The following is a 17,183-nucleotide window of genomic DNA, read 5'->3' on the forward strand; positions in this document are numbered from 1 at the left end:
GTGGAAAGACATCTAAAATGTATTCAATTATAGGTTTAAATATTATTTTGGTCCTTAGCTTTGGTTCATTTTAATGCTTATACTTTCAAAACGTCTATTTTAGTTATTATACTTTCAACTTTTGTTGATTTTAGTTTTTGTACTTTCGACGTCCGTTTCGATCATCGTACTTTAAAAAACAAATGACTCTTTTGCCAATTTATTTTCACTTTAATCTCACTAAATTTCTTGAATTATAATTATAAAATTATGTATAAAATTCTGCAAACAAATATTAAATTGATCACTTTTTAAAAGTACGTAGATTAAAACGGACACATTTTAGAGGTACAAAGATTAGAATGAATAAAAATTAATAATACAAAAATCAAAATAAATATGTGAAACTTGAGGACCAAAATAAATATTTTAAAAATACAAAATAAAATTAAAAGAAAAAAAAGGGTAAAAATAAAAGCTAAAATTAGGTTAAAAAACATATTTGTCCCTATACTCTCACTAAAGTAACAATTTAATCCATGATTTTTAATTTGTAACAATTAGTCTCTATACTTTCACTAAAGTAACAATTTAGTCCTTAAATTTCAACTTGTAACGATTTAGTCCCTGTCATTTAAAATTTGTAACAATTTAGTCCCTATTGTAAAAAAATTATTAAAATTAAGTGTCAAATTTTATCGTATAACAATTCAATCTTTGTAATTATAAATATATTTGATCCCTCTTTAGTTTGTCAATCTATATATATAAGAAATTTAACAAAAAAATTTCACGATAAGAACTAAATCGTTACCAACTATAAATTACAATGACTAAATTATTACATATTAAAGTTGAAGGACTAAATTGTTACTAATATATGGACTAAATCGTTACATACTAAAGTTTGAGGAGTAAATTGTTACTTTAGTTAAAATAGAGAGACCAAAAATATTTTTTAATCCTAAAATTATATTGGGAAGGTGGCAGAAGTTGTTGCTCCCCGCCAGTACCAACGAACCAACGGTCATGGAATTGGAAGTTTCCTGGCAGAGGTAAATATTGCACGTTCCCATAACCAAAATCATCGAAGTTTTTTTGTTCTTGCCCTATAATGGCGGCCATTTTTCCTCCAAATTTGGGGCTGAGAAAATTGCGCCCTAAAACTCCCTCAACTCCTCCCTTACAAATCCTTCTTTTCCAATCCATTCTTAATTTTACCCTCCCGCTCTCCATTTTTGAGCTAATGGACGCCATCTCCACCTCCTGGCCACCTTGAATTCCACCCTCAATTTGTTCTGAAGCTTTTCTAGGGTATTCCAAATCTCTGATTGTCCAACTACTTTCACCCCGCGGAATTGGATACCCTAGAACTGTCTGCTCTTCGTTTTCGTCTGACGACCTTATGATCGACCGTTGCAGGTAATTAACTTGTATTTATCATTTTTTCGATTTCCGTTCTTCTGATTTCTCCTCTTCTTTTTACTCTGTTTTGCTACGATTTGTAATGTTGTCGAATCGCTCACTAAAAATTGCAGAAGTTGAGGAAATGGTTCAAATATTGTTAGGAAGATAAATCCCTTTTCCGAGTTTTGTTCCACAATTTGAGTGTTTGTCCTGAGCAATTAATTACTGACAATGTTAAAAAAATGGCCATCCTCCACACGTTATCCTTTCTCGTCCAGAAGCTAAGTGCAGTAGTTCAATTCGTCAGTTTTGACTGTAGAACCTGTAAATTTGACTTCACGAGCCATTAGTGAGGCTTAAAAAATTGAAAATAAAAATAGTTCTGTGTTTTATCCAAGAAGATGGTTCTAGAAGTAGCAATTGATGCATGTATGCTGTCTTGGACTAATTGCGGTTCTTGATAGGTAGCCAAAATAGGAGCCTGCCATAGTGGTCAAATGGGGTTTAAATTTTCAAAGCCGAGTCAGGGGAAGATGGACCACCTAAGTCTGCAACACCACCTCATAAATTATCTATCAAAAAGCTTTTACATCCGTAACTTGGTATCCAAGAAAAGGAGGCGCATGCTTGTTGCGGGTTATGATCTTGACATGTCATACATCACAGATCATGTATTGGCGATGTCGTTCCCTGCAGAACGTATGCGTGCAATGTATCGTAATCCGCTATGGCAGGTTAAGTCCGTATTGGACATGAGGCATCAAGGACATTACAAGGTATCTTTTTGACTGCTTAATTATATAAATGATAAGAACTTCCATATCTTTTCACTTTATCTTCCTATAGTCTAGATGTATTGGGGTTCTTGATTCAGTTTATTTTGCTTCCTCTTAGAAGTTGATACTTCTATGCATAACCCTTTTGCAAGGCAACTGACCAAAACCAGAAACTTATATCATTATGATAATATACTTGGCTCATGTGCTGATGTTTCTTTTCGGACAATGCAGATCTATAATCTCTGTATTGAAGAATCATATGATCCAACACATTTTCATGGCCGTGTGGAGTCATTTCCTTTTGATGATAATCATGTCCCACATCTAGAGATGATCAAACTTTTCTGTGAAAATGTTTCTTCATGGCTCTCGTCCCACCCAAAGAATATTGCTGTCGTACATTGCATGGTAATTGTGCCCTCCTAGACTAGTCTAAAATGGTTGCTCTACAGGGTTCCCCCAACCCTTTCGATGTTGTATATTGCATGGTAATTTAGTGTTCCTAGTATGAACAAAATATTTTGTCAGTTGAAATAGTTCCAGGAAAAAATTTGTTTTTATGCATGCAAGAAGATGTAGATGTCTTTGCTCAATGCAAACAAACTGAGCAGCATTATGAGACATGTAACAGTTCGGCCTAGTTTTTCCCTTTATCAGAAGGATTGGGTTTATGGTAATCAAATTCTACCACTAAATGAAATCAAAGATAACAAGCCTATCCTCTCAGTTTCTGGCTGAAAGGTCCTTTTATTGTTGTTATTTTTGTTTTGATTTCTTCCGGTGCTTAAAAATGGTTATTGTTTATAGGGTTCATTTCTTTTGCAACAATAAAATAGTTACACTGATTCCTACTTTTAGCAAGGGTCATCAGGTATAATTCCTTTAGTATTTGGTGTTATGATTGAAAGCCTATCAGACAGCAACCAAACTATTGATAAAAGGCCCAAGGGAAGAGCATGACTGTTGTTTAAATTTTAAGAAAAACTCTGGAACATGAAATCTAAGAAAAATATTTTCATGTCTATACCATACTTTTATTCTAACTCCTTTTAGTTCCTACTTATTTGTAACTATGTTTCAGGCTGGAAAAGGTCGAACGGGATTGATGGTATGTGCCTACTTAGTTTACTGTGGCACGTCAGTGGAGGATGCACTTCAGTTGTATGCTCAGAGGCGGACAACCAATAATGAAGGGGTAAGTTGTGTGAGGTACAAGAATTAAATGGTAGCGTCACATTATTAGATGGTTGAATTTTGTAAGATACGACTCTGGTTTGAAAGATTAGCTCTCATTTTTTACTAATACTGGACTACAATCTAAATTTAGCAATTGTAGACAGAGAGGGGAAAAACATTGATCTTGGTATGTGCTAAATTACCATTGGACCCAAAAAGTCAAGTTATTGCACTAGAACAAGTTTGATTTTATTACATTTTCAACATTTTTCTCATTTGTGAGCTTAAATGCCAGATCCTTTCATGATATCTAATACAAGGATTATTGGTATGAACTAGAACACAGCTAATCATTTAATATGATCTCAACAAAAAAGAAGTGTTTGTGACTTAAATCTAATGAAGGGGGACAAAGAAAATCATCTGTAAAATAAAATAATGACAAAGTAAGCAATTCTTGAGGTATACTGTGAAGATTAAAAGTTTGGTAAGGGAAGGGAGAATGGAAGCTGTGTTCTAAAACACTCTAGGTCAATGAAACAGTTTATTTTGTATTTTCTTTTTTCTTCATATATTTTCTAATGTTTTATTTGTAATCAATTTAATTTGAAATCTTAAACTGTGATGTTTCCTTCGAATGTTAATAGGTATCAATTCCAAGCCAACGACGGTATGTGGGCTACTGGGGAAAGTGTCTTTCTTTTCCCAAGGGGGTTCATAATGGACCTCCAGAGGTGAATTTGCCCGAACCATGTCGGAGAGAGTTGCAGAGAATACGTCTTTATGACACAGTTAACACCGAGTCAATTTTCTTCGTGGTCTCAGAATTGCAGGAGGTAATTAAATCTGTATAAATTACCTCTCACACTCTCCTGCATACATAAGCTCGTTTTATTTTGATTGTGCTATCCAATCTATGAACTGTTAATTGTCAAACACAGAACAAATGACAATGTAGGATCTCTTAATATGGTATAATTTGTATTAACACTATTTCATTTCTCCATTGCTTTTGTTGCCATTCAAAATTTGTTAATCTAATGGCTAGAACTTTTCAGATTATCTTCCTATATTAATGTCATTGTTTTATCTTCTTTCTTTTGTACATTAAGATCTTATTCGTTGATTTTTGTAGGTTCCTTCTCAGTTATACCGTCCATCTATGGAACTTACCAGGAATCGTTGCAGACAATTTAAAAGAGGTTATGAGAGAAGTAACAGTCCTCGTTATTTTCTATCTTTTGTTGAAGGTGATAATGAAGGGAACGAGTCAGAATTAGAACCCCATCTTGTTGTTCAAATGGATACAGAGTGTTCAGCGCTATACAATAAAAACTGCCTTGACTACAATTTTGAGAACCCACTACCAGTAAGTCACAAGAAGGATATTTCTATCATTACTTTTAATAGTCCTTTGAATATGCTTAATTTATTATGTACACTATAAAATTTTGAGGAAAAAATGATTAGCAACATTTCTTTTGGCAACCATTCAGTAGGCCTCCGTCAAAGAGGAAAGAAATTCACCAGGCTTAACTTTTCTTTTTCATTGCCTAGGGAACATATTGATATATAAAGGGTGAGTGTGACTCGACTTTTTGAAGGGTGAAAATTACATTTCAAAATTTTGACCATGTTCGATCATATTTTAAAATTACTTAAATGCCCTTTAAAGTATTTTAAGAGGAAGGACTTAATCTCAATAGAAATGTGTTTCATCTAAATGCACTGTTCTAAAAAATAGTCCCAAACTCTAAAAATTGTTTGTTTGCTGTGAATTTTGTCTGTCCTTTCTTTTGAAAAGTTATGTAATTTGGCTGAACAGCTAACTGGAGATGTGCGTATCATATTCTACGCAAAGATGTTTGGAGGGCGTCTCTTCTATGCTTGCTTCAACACAGCTTTCATTAAAAACAGCTTGCTACAGGTACTTCTTTGATTATGATCTTCTACTCCTTCGAACCCCTTGCTCTGCGCTTGAAAACTATTGCCTCAAAGAACATGGTGCAAATTTTTGTTTAAGAAGGCTTTAACTTGCACTAAATGATGTGATAGCATTCTCGCACTTTAGGCTCATTTAGAAGGAAGAACTAGATTAAATTACCATTTTAGTCCCATAATTTGTGGTTGGTTTCAATTAATTTATTTAATTTTAGAAGTTCCAATGTGCAGTTGGACACGTTTTCTCTGAACTTAGCAGAGGGATAATGATGTAGTTATTATGATAAGTTTGGTTAGTTAGTTAAGTTTTTAGGTTGTTAGTTGCTGTAATTGTAGTTACTGTGTAGTTAGTAAGCCCAGCAGCCTCTTTAAATAGCTGCTGGTTTTCAGTAAAGAGGATGACTAATTCTCTTCAAGAAATATACCCTTGAATTGTACATCAGATAATGAGACAATGTCCAAAGAAAACATGTCATTTAGTCAATCCGGAGAAGTTCTAAACGATCTAACCAAATCATAGAGATAAAATTGAAACTAATAAAATCATCGTAGAGATCAAAATAAAACCGTAAGAACCAAACTGACACCAAACACAAATTATAGGGCTAAAATGGTAATTTAACCGAATAACTATGATTAATGACTTGGCAAACTTTCCCCATATAAAAGAACTAGGCAAAATGATAGACCCAGATCCCCTGTTCATTTCATCATTTCATGTATACTAGGAGGAAGAAGAAATTGGATGAATAGGACGATGCTACTGCTTAAATTCCTGTTTTAAACAACTTAAGGCCAACATCTTTCCTTGGCATGGGCTGTAGTTTTCACCACTTGGTAGCAAAAGTAAGGAGGAAGTAACTGGATTTTGTTACTAACTTTGACACACTAGTCAGATTTTATATGTTTTGAACACTTTTTCGAGTCTGTTTAGAAAAATCAGTTTGATGAGTGATTTTAAGGAACACTTTTAGAACCAATTCATGAGTTTTGCTCTTGGAATGATCAAAATAATGGTGAGGATGCAACAATAATAAGGAAGCATTATTTTAGATTATGACATTGAAGAAGCTTTTTCTTAGGTATCTAAGAGTGAGTTCAAGATGGCTTTTAATAGCAGTGCTTTTAGGTGAGCACTTTTAAGGTACTTGAAAGTGCTATTGAAAGAATGTTTGGGAGATAATTTTAAGATAAGTAGTTTTGCCCATCATTTTACTGATCTATACTTCTAAAAGTGCTTTTGAGGTGCTGCGTGGTCTAAGCATTTGAGCTGAAAGTACTCCACATTTACTTTCTCATAAAACATTTAAGTTAGCTTTGCTATTTTTTTCTTAATCATGTCAGACTTTGACTGAGAAGTGCTTTTCGCTATCCCAAAAGGATTCTCCAACATAGCCCAAGAATTTTTAGAAGCCCTTTTAACCATGTAACCTTAAAATTTTAACAGTACTTTTTAGTAAGCTAAAAACACTTCGTACTGCTTCAAAAGTCATACCAAACTCACGCTTATTAAGCTCACGGTTGTTTGAACGATGCATATTGCAGCTGAGGTTGCAGGATCTGGACAAAGTTGGGAAAAAGGGAAAGTCAATTTGTGGTCCTTCCTTCTGCTTGGAGTTGGTATTTGGTCCTGCAAATGCAAAACACTCATTTTCGACTTTGTCAGAGATCGAAGATCCTAGCAACGATTTGTCTTAAAATCTCAAAATGTAGAACTCTTCTTCTTCTTCTCCTTCTTCTTCTTCTACTACTTCCAGACAGAGAGACAGACATGGGAGAGAACGGCATTAAAACACATTATCTCCTGTAATCAATCATCTTCTCAGAGAGCAAACAATCCATGTTGGAAATTATTTTCTGTATCTATGAAGAAGGACATTCTTTTGGTGGAAGGAAAGGCATTAGGAGGAATAAACACAAATTTTGTATTTTTAGAATATGTGATTTTGCAGCAAAGGAAACAAAACTAAAATGACAAATTTTACAATTTTGTATATACATCAAAGTGACCATTCATGTTTATCAACAACTTACTCCTATTCAACCAATGCCTATTTCAACTGTGTTTTGGAATAGTTCTTGAGGCTATTATGTTTAAGTCAGCATTTTCGCTTTCAAAGGAAAAAAAAAACGCTTAATACATGTTTTGGTCCTAAACATTATTTTCAATTTGGTCCTTAATCTTTTAAAAATTTCAATGTTTTTTTAATGCACTAAAATGTTCTTAATTATGTCCTTATGGTTACTAAACATTAAAATTAATGTTAAAATTGGTTAAAATTACTATATATTCTAATTTGGTGAATAGACATAGTACTTGCCCATAAAATTTCAAATTAAAAATTCAATTATTTCATGACTTAGTATGTGATAGCTTACTTGATCCGAAATTGCTCATTATTATAGATAATTAACTCATTAAAATATTGGTATACCAACGATAAATCATAAAAATTATTAATTTTAAATTTGCATATCATCATTCTTTTAGTATTTAGTGATTTTAACGAGTTTATTGAGAAATTTTTAATACACGAGATAAAATTGAGACTTTTAGAACATTAGAGATTAAATTTAAAAATATTGAAATATTAGAGATACTCATCTGAATGAGGGTTTTCAAAAACTTATTTTTATATCCTAACTTCTAATCGAGTTTTTTTTTATTTGTTTTTCCAATTCATTCATGTGACATCTAATCGGACGTAGATCTAAACAAGAAGGCTGATGTGATATAAGAAGGTTGGATCATCTTATTTGAATAACTCTAATTTCGTGAGTTGAAACATTTGAAGTATTTCGTAAAAAATTAAGGGTCACTGTTTTCTAATTCTATGATTCAAACGGTAGAAATTCTGAAAACGATTTTTTTTATGTTTCCAGTGTTTTCAGATTTAGAATTTGAAATTTTAAAGATGCAGAATTACATTAAAAATGATAAAAACTTTAATAAATATATTACTTCATATTATAAAATCATTTTATGTTTGTTTAAAATTAAAACATGTAAAATATAATATATTATAAATTATATAACCTTGTAAAATAACAATTATACAAAATTCATAACAAAATATTAATAAATTAATTAATATAAATTTAGATTAAACTAAAATTTAATTTGCAACTACTTCTAGTTTACAAATATATTACATTGAACAATTTTTTAAATTGGGATTCAATTACCAAATGTACTACTCAACACATATTTGAAAACACTAAAAACAAAAAATATAACTCTGATTTTCATTCTCAATGTATCAACAGATCCCGTCATTTTTATATTAAATACTTTTTCTGCCCGCATATACTTTCATATAGTAAATTTTATATCGCAATTTTTCTACAATGATTAATAAAACATAATCAAACTACTATTGAACTGATTCCTCTAAATTCATTGTTTTTCTTTTTTCATTAATCGTACTAAACAGCAACCGTGGTGGTTAACTATCTCTAAATATATAATAAAATGTAAGAAGGAACAAACTCAATTTCTTTTCTCAAATATTCTAAACTCCTTTTAATTTCTTCCGTTCATTTTTGTTCTTTTCACAAAAAATTAAATAGATATCAATATCAATATCATATATCAATGTACAATAAATTAGAAAAACAATTAAAACAGAGTATAGCTAAAATTATTAAGCATTATTCACAATACAAAAAAAAGTGAACTTTCACACTAAACATTTACAGAAGAAGATGATAGAAATTTATAAACACGCGCATAAAAGCAAGTATTCAAGAGTACCAATAAAAGCTAAAAGATTTCTTTGTGGTTGAAAATTCCATTCTTCTTTTCTAACCAAGTATGCAGTAAATGAAGTCTCATACATTGATAAGTCACGAGATCTTTCTTCTAATCTCTTCAATCGAACCTAGTAATCGAGCTTCCATCCAAAAAAAAGGGCTCAGAGACAAGAAGGAGAATGATATTCACTCGGATTCGACATCTACTATGTAAATTTCAAAAAAAAAAGAAAAAGAAAAAATTCATCATCTGATTTTTAGGGGAGGAATTATTTAGGAAGTGAAGCAATGCATTATATACAGATATATATAGCATTATAAAAATATGAGGGTAGGAATTTGAACTTCATCCTTACTAATACCTTAACTTTTAAGTTTCTTGGGAGAATACAAGATTTTTGACAATCTAAGTAATAGATTTGAACAAGTGGCTATGGTAATTTTACCTTTTAGTCCAATTTGCTATCATTATTGGGTGTAACTAAGCATTGCTTTGGCTACCAGAACTATTACGACCATCTTCACTCTGCAAAGCACAACATCCATTTTTTAACAAAGTTAACAAGTGAAACAAAATGGTAACATAATATTGATCTGAGCATTAACTTTTAGACGTGTTGATCTGAACATAACTTAGGTAGTCAGGTGTTAAATACCTCTCTTGTCTCCTCATTTGTAACATAATATTGGAAGGAAAAAGAAAAGCTTAAAAAATTGGATGTCAAACATTTCGATAGTTGAATGTGAGGAATATAAGTTCGTGTATACAATCAAGGACTCTTGAGTTGTCAGTTATGCGCTTCTAATTAAATGATACTACCAGCACATTCACGAGGTTGAGAACCAAGAATCGGAATCATTTCTAGGTAGTTTATAGTCATTCATTTTGACAATATACTAGCTTAGTATATTGGAACAACGCCTAGAACATTTGTACTTAAATTTTGAAATACAGCAGAGTTAACCCACAGTTAAACCAATTTATGATGGTTAAACCAATTTTACAGTATCAATGAGTTATTTTTCTAGCCCTTGGTTGGTGTAAATGTTTCTACCCCTTCAATAGCTATTCTCTAAATGATCTTATTACAAGTAATTGCCTATATGGCGTTTTGTATATTTCATACCATCAATGAAATTTTTGTTTCTCAAAAAAAAAAAAAAACCCACAGTTTCTTTGCGTTCCCTCTTTAAATAAAATACCGCCTAACATATGTCTCGTCAACTTGACATTTATTGGGAATGATACACATGTCTCTTCTACCCTCTAGATAGTTTCTTGTGGATGCTTAAACTTGAGATGACTTTAAACCTCGTTAGGGTGACTGGTTCTCATGGGCTGTTAATCTATTGTCCTAATTGTGCTTAATGTTTGATACTGTTGCACTATATCCATTGTGGTTGCTGATAATTAATTAGCATGTTTCCTTTTTTTATATCTGCAAGTGCCTAGACAAGTTTGTGCGCATCTCGACTATTCTCACGAGACAATTGTCTAGATATCAAATCCTAGGTAGGACCACCATGGTTAGAATTTATTCCTTCTAAATCCACTACTATTTATATTTGCCCTTATTGACCACCCCATGATGGTTATATGTCTGGCAGTTATTACTTATTAGAGACCTAGTTTAGTTAAAGGTAGAGTTACTGGGAAGCTTGCACTACTTCTCCACCGCCTAACTACCAAAGGTACCTGATCTAATTAGCTTCACTCAAGCCATTTATTCCGGTTTTCAAGGTAAATCAGAATTAAATCAGATTGATTAAGAATTTGTGCTCTTTGACCATATCAAAAGACCAACCAACCAAAGAACAATTTTATGAAATTTGAATACTACTACCTTTTTGGCTAGACCACGAGCTGACATTATTTCATAAAACTTGCGCATGAGCATTTCTTCTTCAACCTGAATATAATAGAACTTCAGTTTCTCAGGCACTAGCAATAGAACCAACAACCTACAAAGAATAACAAAAAATTCTAGAACTCCTATCAAAAAGGACTTTCAAGTCAAGAGCCAATATTACAACTAACACCACAAAACAACATTACTTTGGTTTCAAATTTTCAACTGCATTAAAATGGAGGCTCTTCTGTTTAAGTGAATCCTAGCATCTCTTCCTTTTTCAACGCTTGCAATAACAAGGTAGTAATACAAATGACGACATTACTCTAGTGATCCAAAAATAGAACTATTCATCTTGCAATGGTAATTTTTTTTTTTTTTATATATAATAAACCAAGCTTTCATTGAGAGAAGATAAAAGAGAACAAAGACAAAAAGGGCATGAATAAAACAGCCTACAAAAGGAGCCCCAAACCTAACTATACAAAAAGGAACTCCAATTCAAAATAATAAGACCTAAATGATAAGAACAAAACTCCATAGCACCCAAAGCCCAAACAGAAGTGTTAAGCCTAGAAAGCGGCTAAACCATCTCCTTGCAATATTAATTGACTACATTTGAAACTAAGCACACTGAAATAGTGTGTGACAACCTCAATCTCCCACTCTTTTTCAATAGAAGTACTAAGTTGCATAATCATTATCTAGTACAAAATTATCAGTCAAAGCAAATTAATGAAATACTGGTAGTATTATACTAAAAAATCTGAAACAAAACTTAACTTGTAGTTTTTAACAGAACTACATTCAAGAATAAAAAAATCATGAGCTCTGGAGGCTTAAGAGCTTTAAATTTTAGTGGAAGACAAATGAAATAAAAACTCTAATCGAATGGGATGTCCATGTATGCCAATCAGGTAAATACATAAAGAAAGGTCACAAGGGTATAGAATCATATTTATGATTTAATTTGTCAGACTTCTACTAAAATTTTTAAGGTAAAACTTTAGAAAGATGTGCTAGTACAGCTCAAACATTTGCATTAGAATGAATTCAGATTAAAAAATAATAATAATACCAAATAACTAATGCAAATTCATAAAATAAACAAGAGAGCCAGAGCAAAAGAAATAAAACCTGAAGCTTATGCAATTCATGGGACATTGATCTATAAGCATCCATCAGAACCTCATCCTGCTTCTCCAAATGTCTACACAACAATTTCAGAAGTCAATGATCAATATCCTTTATTCCAAAGACACTAAAGGGATTAAAACAAAACTAAGTTCTACAAAAAGAACTTACTTTAAAATCTCTCCTGTGTGCTTGGGGTCCATTCCTAGAGCTCAAGACATTAACTGATCCAACAATAAGATTTCCACTTTCAGAAAGCCACCTAAATCAGCGATATTAGAAATGTTTGAGAACAAAACCTAAAAAGTCTTATTTATTTAAATTGGTTGGATGAGTTGCATGAAATATGGTCCAGCCAGAAGAAATCATAATCAACCAATTTGAGCTTATAATTCAACAAAAACGAACGAAATTACACATATTTAAATGGTGATTCAAATAAGCAACCAAGGTAGAATTGTGAAGCAAATATACAGCAGATAACCCTCACCTTTCTAAAGATTCGACTTTAGAAACACTTGTAGGAAACATAAATGTCGAGAATATAGAGAAGAATTGACGATTTGAGAGGAGATAAGATTGATAACAGTAACACAGGAAAAAAAATATCTTAGCCAATCTATGTTCCTTGTCCCTGAATGATGAGAAAGTTCTCATCCCACCACCATCCCCCAAATTTTATATCGGAGTGAGGATTGGGACGGAATACCTAAGGGAAATTCCTCATTAAAAATATTTTTTGAAAAATCTTTTAAACATTAATTGTAATGATATGAACGAACCGTAGAAATACTAGTGTACATACAACTATACAAGTAGTCAAGTTATTTTCAAAACCAAAATTTCTGTCTGATATTCAGATGTCGATATTCAGTGTGATTGTGAATAATTCTCTTGTACAACACTTTGATTATAATTACTGGCAAGAAGTCAATATTTCAATTTCAATACCATAATAAAACAATTAAATCTGGAAAATGAAAGATATGCTACACTTTTCACCGTAATAAGCTCTTCAACGGCTAAGCCCATGAACATGTTAAAGGAGAATGAGAAGGCGGCAGCATGAAGCGTAAAAATGAAACAAGGTTTTCACAACTAATTGAACCGAATTCTAGATTGAATCCATCTAGTAGACCCTAAAATATTTGATAAAACGAAAACTTACCGCCTAAATCACTGGGCGTCGGGAGGAGAGTTGCGCATCCGAAATCGTCGGAGCAGGGGTTTGGTTACTCGTGGATGGCTCGCCGTCGGTCTATTGCCGGGGTTCACTGCCGCCGGTCGTGGTTTGGTCGCCGGAGGAAACACGCCAGGGAGAGACAAGGAGGAACCCCTATTATTATTATTATTTTTTTTTAGGAGACGAAATTTAGAATCTCTAGGAGACCTAACTAAATCCAACGTATATGTCAATTATGCAAACGTTCATGATTTTAATTTTTAGATAAGTTATTTGAAATTTGAAAATTATACAGGGCAGTCATTCTCATCATTGGGTTGGTCAGCTCGGTCCAACCCAAAGAAATAATCGTCCAAGCTTGGCTCAGGCCCAAGTCCTACGGACCTCAAGTATTGTTTGGGTCGGACTAGCCCGGCCCAACCACTCAAACCTAGGCTCATAGTCCAATCCATGGGCCTAAGTTGATCAGCCAAAGTCAAAGTTGAATCGGCCCCTATATTAATATATTTTTAATTATTAAATTTTAAGATTTAAATAATTTATAAACTAAGTTTTTTATTTTTAAATTCTAGAATATATCTTTTTATATAATTTTTGGTACATTTTTTTTGTTATTTTTATAATCTTACTAATAAATTTTATTATGTCATATTTTATAAATTTAAGTTGTCTTATTTTTAAAAATTTAAGTTGTCTTATTTTTAAAAATTATATTTTTTATTTTTAAAAATTAAATTTATATCTTTTTACGAGAGAAATTGAAAATTTAAGCCCTCTAAATTGAAATTCGAGATAATTTGAAATTGAGAATTAAAATTTGAGTGAAGAAAAAGAAAATAAGGTTGATATTTATAAGAAAATTTTATATTAAAAAATTTTAAAAATTACAACCTAAATACTATATATGTTTAAAATAATTTTAAATTTTGAATTTGGGAAGTTGGAGAGTTTCCTCCTAATATGTTTCAAAACAATTATTTAAATGAGATATTGGGAAGTGGTAGTCTCTTCGTAATATGTACCTATTTAAGAGGGGAAACAAAACATCCTACATGTTAGCCTATCATATCTAATTTATTTTTTATAATAAATAAATAATAAAAAATATATTAATATTATATAATATAAATATTGGATTGGGTTTTTGGGCCGGCCCTACGGGCCAATCCAAATACGGCTCAAACGGGCTGACCCAAATTAAAAAATGAATATCCATATCCACTCCAATTAATAGAAGGGTTGGATTGGGCCGGGCCGATCAAACGTTGACCTTGGATCGAGCTTGGATCGGGTTTGGGCTGGGCCTGGACCGGCCTTTAGGCCTCGGGCCCGATGATGAGGCTGACAGGGCAGGGAATCTTCGGAATGGAGTGAAGATGGTAAAAGTTGTTCTTTCTCAATCACTAAGGGATGAGGACCAAGAATACATTCTCCGTCCCCGTTCTCCATCTCGCCTCGCTTTTTTTTAGTATATTTTGTGGGAGTGGATGATCGAACTCACTACTTCATTGAAGATATATATCAATTATTACCGAACTATAGTCACTTTGGTCCCGCCGCACTTATATATATAGACTAAAAAAATCTCATTATTCTCTCTATATTTATCTATATTTAAAAATCATTTTCTTCTCTCCTCATCCAATATATAGATTATAGAGGATTATAATATATTGTTTGATGGAGAAGAGATTCTCCTTCTTAGTATGATGCAATGTTGCAACTTTATTCATATGTAAACAATAAGATAGAGATAGTGTTTCCTTTAGTAGGTGCGTCGTGCGATTCTACAACAAATGGTCTAGACTTCGGTCTATGTTGGCCGAGGGAAGTAAGCGCATAAGTGTTATATGTTCTATTATAAGTACGGGTGACCCACCTACTAAAAGAAATAGTTACTTATCTCTATAGCATCGACTAGCCGTTACTGTTCTCTCTCCTCATTTGCTCTCGTTCACTCTCAAAACAAGTTCAAAATTAAATTGTCATTTTCCAGAAAAAAAAATATAACTACTAAGATTGCTATTATTTTGAAACGAAAAACTACTAAAATTATTTATTAAACTAAACTATTAAAAATAATAAGATTTACTTATGCAAAGAAATTATACTTAAAAAAAAAAAGATTTATTAACAGCAAGGGGATGTAGCTCAGATGGTAGAGCGCTCGCTTAGCATGCGAGAGGTACGGGGATCGATACCCCGCATCTCCAACTTTTTAATTTTTCTTTCTTTTTATCAACTTTTTAATTGGGCTTCAGCGAAGGCTTTGAGCCCGATTCAATCCCTGTCGTTCTTCGGCCCAATAAAATGTAGAACGCGGCCCAGATCACCTGCAACTTCCGGATTCATCATCTTACCCTCCACTTTTTCCTTTTATTTATTTATTTAAGTAAATGTGTGGAGAAAATTGGAAACTACCACTTTTTAACAAAACAATAAAATTTAGGGCATTTTCCTCTATATAAATTAAGTTCTTTTATAGAAGTAAACTTAAACAAAAATGGTACTTTTTTACTTTATAAAAAATATAATTACATTACCCATAACATATTATTTACCTTTACAAAAGATCAAAGGTTCAATCCTAAACTTCATATTTCTTGTTGAGTTAAAGAAAAAGTCCAATGACTTGTTTTTTTTACTTCATTTTTCTTTTAATTAATGTTATAATATTTTCAAGTGTATTTCGCACGGGATGATTTTTATTTTAGTGTTATAATATTTGTAATTCACTTAACGTAAAAATTGATTTCTTTTCAAAGAAAATCAAATTTTACTTAGAACTCGGTAAAAATTGGATCAATTTTACGTTGCTTTTTGTTGAATTAATGGGTTAGTTAAAAAAAATACAACACTTATCTATGTCTAGTGTCCAATTTGATCAATTCAAAGTCTGAGGTAAAAATTGACTTACCTTGCAAATTTAATGTAGTTTTGAATTATGAGAAACTAAGAAGAACCCATCTTAAGTAATTGCCCTTCTCGTTTCTTCTTCGGTCCACTCTGCATATTACCCTCTATTCTTCGTGATGCAAAATAAGCCACTAAAAACCGTAGCCCTCCCTAATAATCCTTACTCTCACTCACATGTTTTTCACCACAAAAAAATAACTGTACCAACTTGCATCGAACCGAATCAATTTGATTATATTTAGTTCCTATTAGTTGGTCCAAAAATTGTGGGGAGGAACAGAACCAATCGCTAAGTTTTGATTGACCAAACACTTAGCCAAAGTGTATTACATCTCATGCCTCATATATATATGTATATATTCTTTTTTTTTAATAACCCAAAATCGATAGCACTTTAGGATAATTGTGTCTAATATATGAGGTATAGAAAATTGAACCTCCAATCTCAAGAATAGCATTTAAGAACTCTTGAACTATACTTATGTTAGTTAAAATGTTAGTTAAAATATAGAGAGAGCATGGGTATATAAAAGTATTGTAACATCAATATAAAATAAAATAAAATAAGACTGAAATTACAAATTTAATCTTTAGTTGTATCTCTTTAAATTTTAAAAAGTGTATAATAAATTTCTAACCTTCCATATTGTATTCAACAGTACTTTGAACTTTTGAAAATTTCAAGCCTTTCAATTTTGTATCTAATAGATTCTTGATATTTAAAAAACGTCTAATAAGTCATATATCTACCCGACACAAAATTGAAACTTCTAAGACCCAATTGACACTTTAAAGTTTAAAGATTTATCAAACACAATATTAAAAGTTATGTTTAAGAACGACATAATAAACACTTCTTAAAAGATCAAGAACCTATTAGACGCAACCTAAAAAAATTAGGTACCAAACTTATAATTCAACCAAAAATAAAACTACGGATACAAATCATTAGCCGATACGAAACATGAACTAAGAACTTTGTAACTTCAAGTTACCCAAATCCTCCAACAAGACAGCTACGTCAGCCTATATCCTTCAGACTTCCACCAACTACTACTCAGTCAA

The 17,183-nt window shown here is 32.1% G+C and overlaps 2 protein-coding genes and 1 non-coding gene across 7 annotated transcripts; 2 read left to right on the top strand and 1 right to left on the bottom strand.

The window, feature by feature from the left end:
• The first annotated feature begins 988 nt into the window (after positions 1-988).
• PTEN1 (Calcium/lipid-binding (CaLB) phosphatase) lies at positions 989-7,357 on the top strand. 2 transcript variants are annotated; one of them, XM_022288740.2, is made up of 8 exons: positions 989-1,401; positions 1,855-2,162; positions 2,397-2,573; positions 3,247-3,360; positions 3,989-4,177; positions 4,477-4,710; positions 5,167-5,268; positions 6,828-7,357. In XM_022288740.2, the coding sequence occupies exons 2-8, from the start codon at positions 1,884-1,886 to the stop codon at positions 6,978-6,980; spliced, it is 1,248 nt and encodes a 415-aa protein (XP_022144432.1). In that variant the 5' UTR covers positions 989-1,401; positions 1,855-1,883; the 3' UTR covers positions 6,981-7,357. The 2 variants fall into 2 exon arrangements, with proteins under 2 accessions (XP_022144432.1, XP_022144431.1); XM_022288739.2 differs by having other exon boundaries at positions 990-1,401; positions 1,851-2,162.
• A 1,532-nt stretch (positions 7,358-8,889) lies between these two features.
• LOC111014107 (uncharacterized) lies at positions 8,890-13,422 on the bottom strand. Of its 4 annotated transcripts, none has more exons than XM_088126893.1 (6): positions 13,188-13,422; positions 12,191-12,243; positions 12,023-12,095; positions 10,880-10,945; positions 9,482-9,561; positions 8,890-9,175 (listed from the first exon to the last, which is right to left on the bottom strand). In XM_088126893.1, exons 2-5 carry the CDS (start codon positions 12,220-12,222, stop codon positions 9,517-9,519), a joined length of 216 nt encoding a protein of 71 aa, XP_087983019.1. In that variant the 5' UTR covers positions 12,223-12,243; positions 13,188-13,422; the 3' UTR covers positions 8,890-9,175; positions 9,482-9,516. The 4 variants fall into 4 exon arrangements, with proteins under 4 accessions (XP_087983019.1, XP_087983018.1, XP_087983017.1 ...); XM_088126892.1 differs by having other exon boundaries at positions 8,890-9,238; positions 12,191-12,281; positions 13,188-13,420; XM_088126891.1 differs by having other exon boundaries at positions 8,890-9,241; positions 12,191-12,281; positions 13,188-13,420.
• A 1,920-nt stretch (positions 13,423-15,342) lies between these two features.
• TRNAA-AGC (transfer RNA alanine (anticodon AGC)) lies at positions 15,343-15,415 on the top strand. The gene has a single exon. It is a non-coding gene; the product is annotated as a tRNA-Ala (tRNA).
• Positions 15,416-17,183: the final 1,768 nt, after the last annotated feature.

This window comes from Momordica charantia (genome assembly GCF_013281855.1).
Source record: "Momordica charantia cultivar OHB3-1 chromosome 8 unlocalized genomic scaffold, Mcharantia_2.0 BLBB01000008.1, whole genome shotgun sequence".
Taxonomy (NCBI): domain Eukaryota; kingdom Viridiplantae; phylum Streptophyta; class Magnoliopsida; order Cucurbitales; family Cucurbitaceae; genus Momordica; species Momordica charantia.

Coding starts and splice junctions, on each gene's coding strand:
- LOC111014107 (XM_088126893.1), bottom strand. CDS start 12,222: ATGGACCCCAAGCACACAGGAGAGATTTTAAA. Junction 12,096..12,190: donor CACACAGGAGAGATTTTAAA/GTAAGTTCTTTT, acceptor ATTGTTGTGTAG/ACATTTGGAGAAGCAGGATG. Junction 9,562..10,879: donor CTCGTGGTCTAGCCAAAAAG/GTAGTAGTATTC, acceptor TGTGCTTTGCAG/AGTGAAGATGGTCGTAATAG.
- PTEN1 (XM_022288740.2), top strand. CDS start 1,884: ATGGGGTTTAAATTTTCAAAGCCGAGTCAGGGGAAGATGGACCACCTA. Junction 2,574..3,246: donor TTGCTGTCGTACATTGCATG/GTAATTGTGCCC, acceptor ACTATGTTTCAG/GCTGGAAAAGGTCGAACGGG. Junction 4,711..5,166: donor ATTTTGAGAACCCACTACCA/GTAAGTCACAAG, acceptor TTGGCTGAACAG/CTAACTGGAGATGTGCGTAT.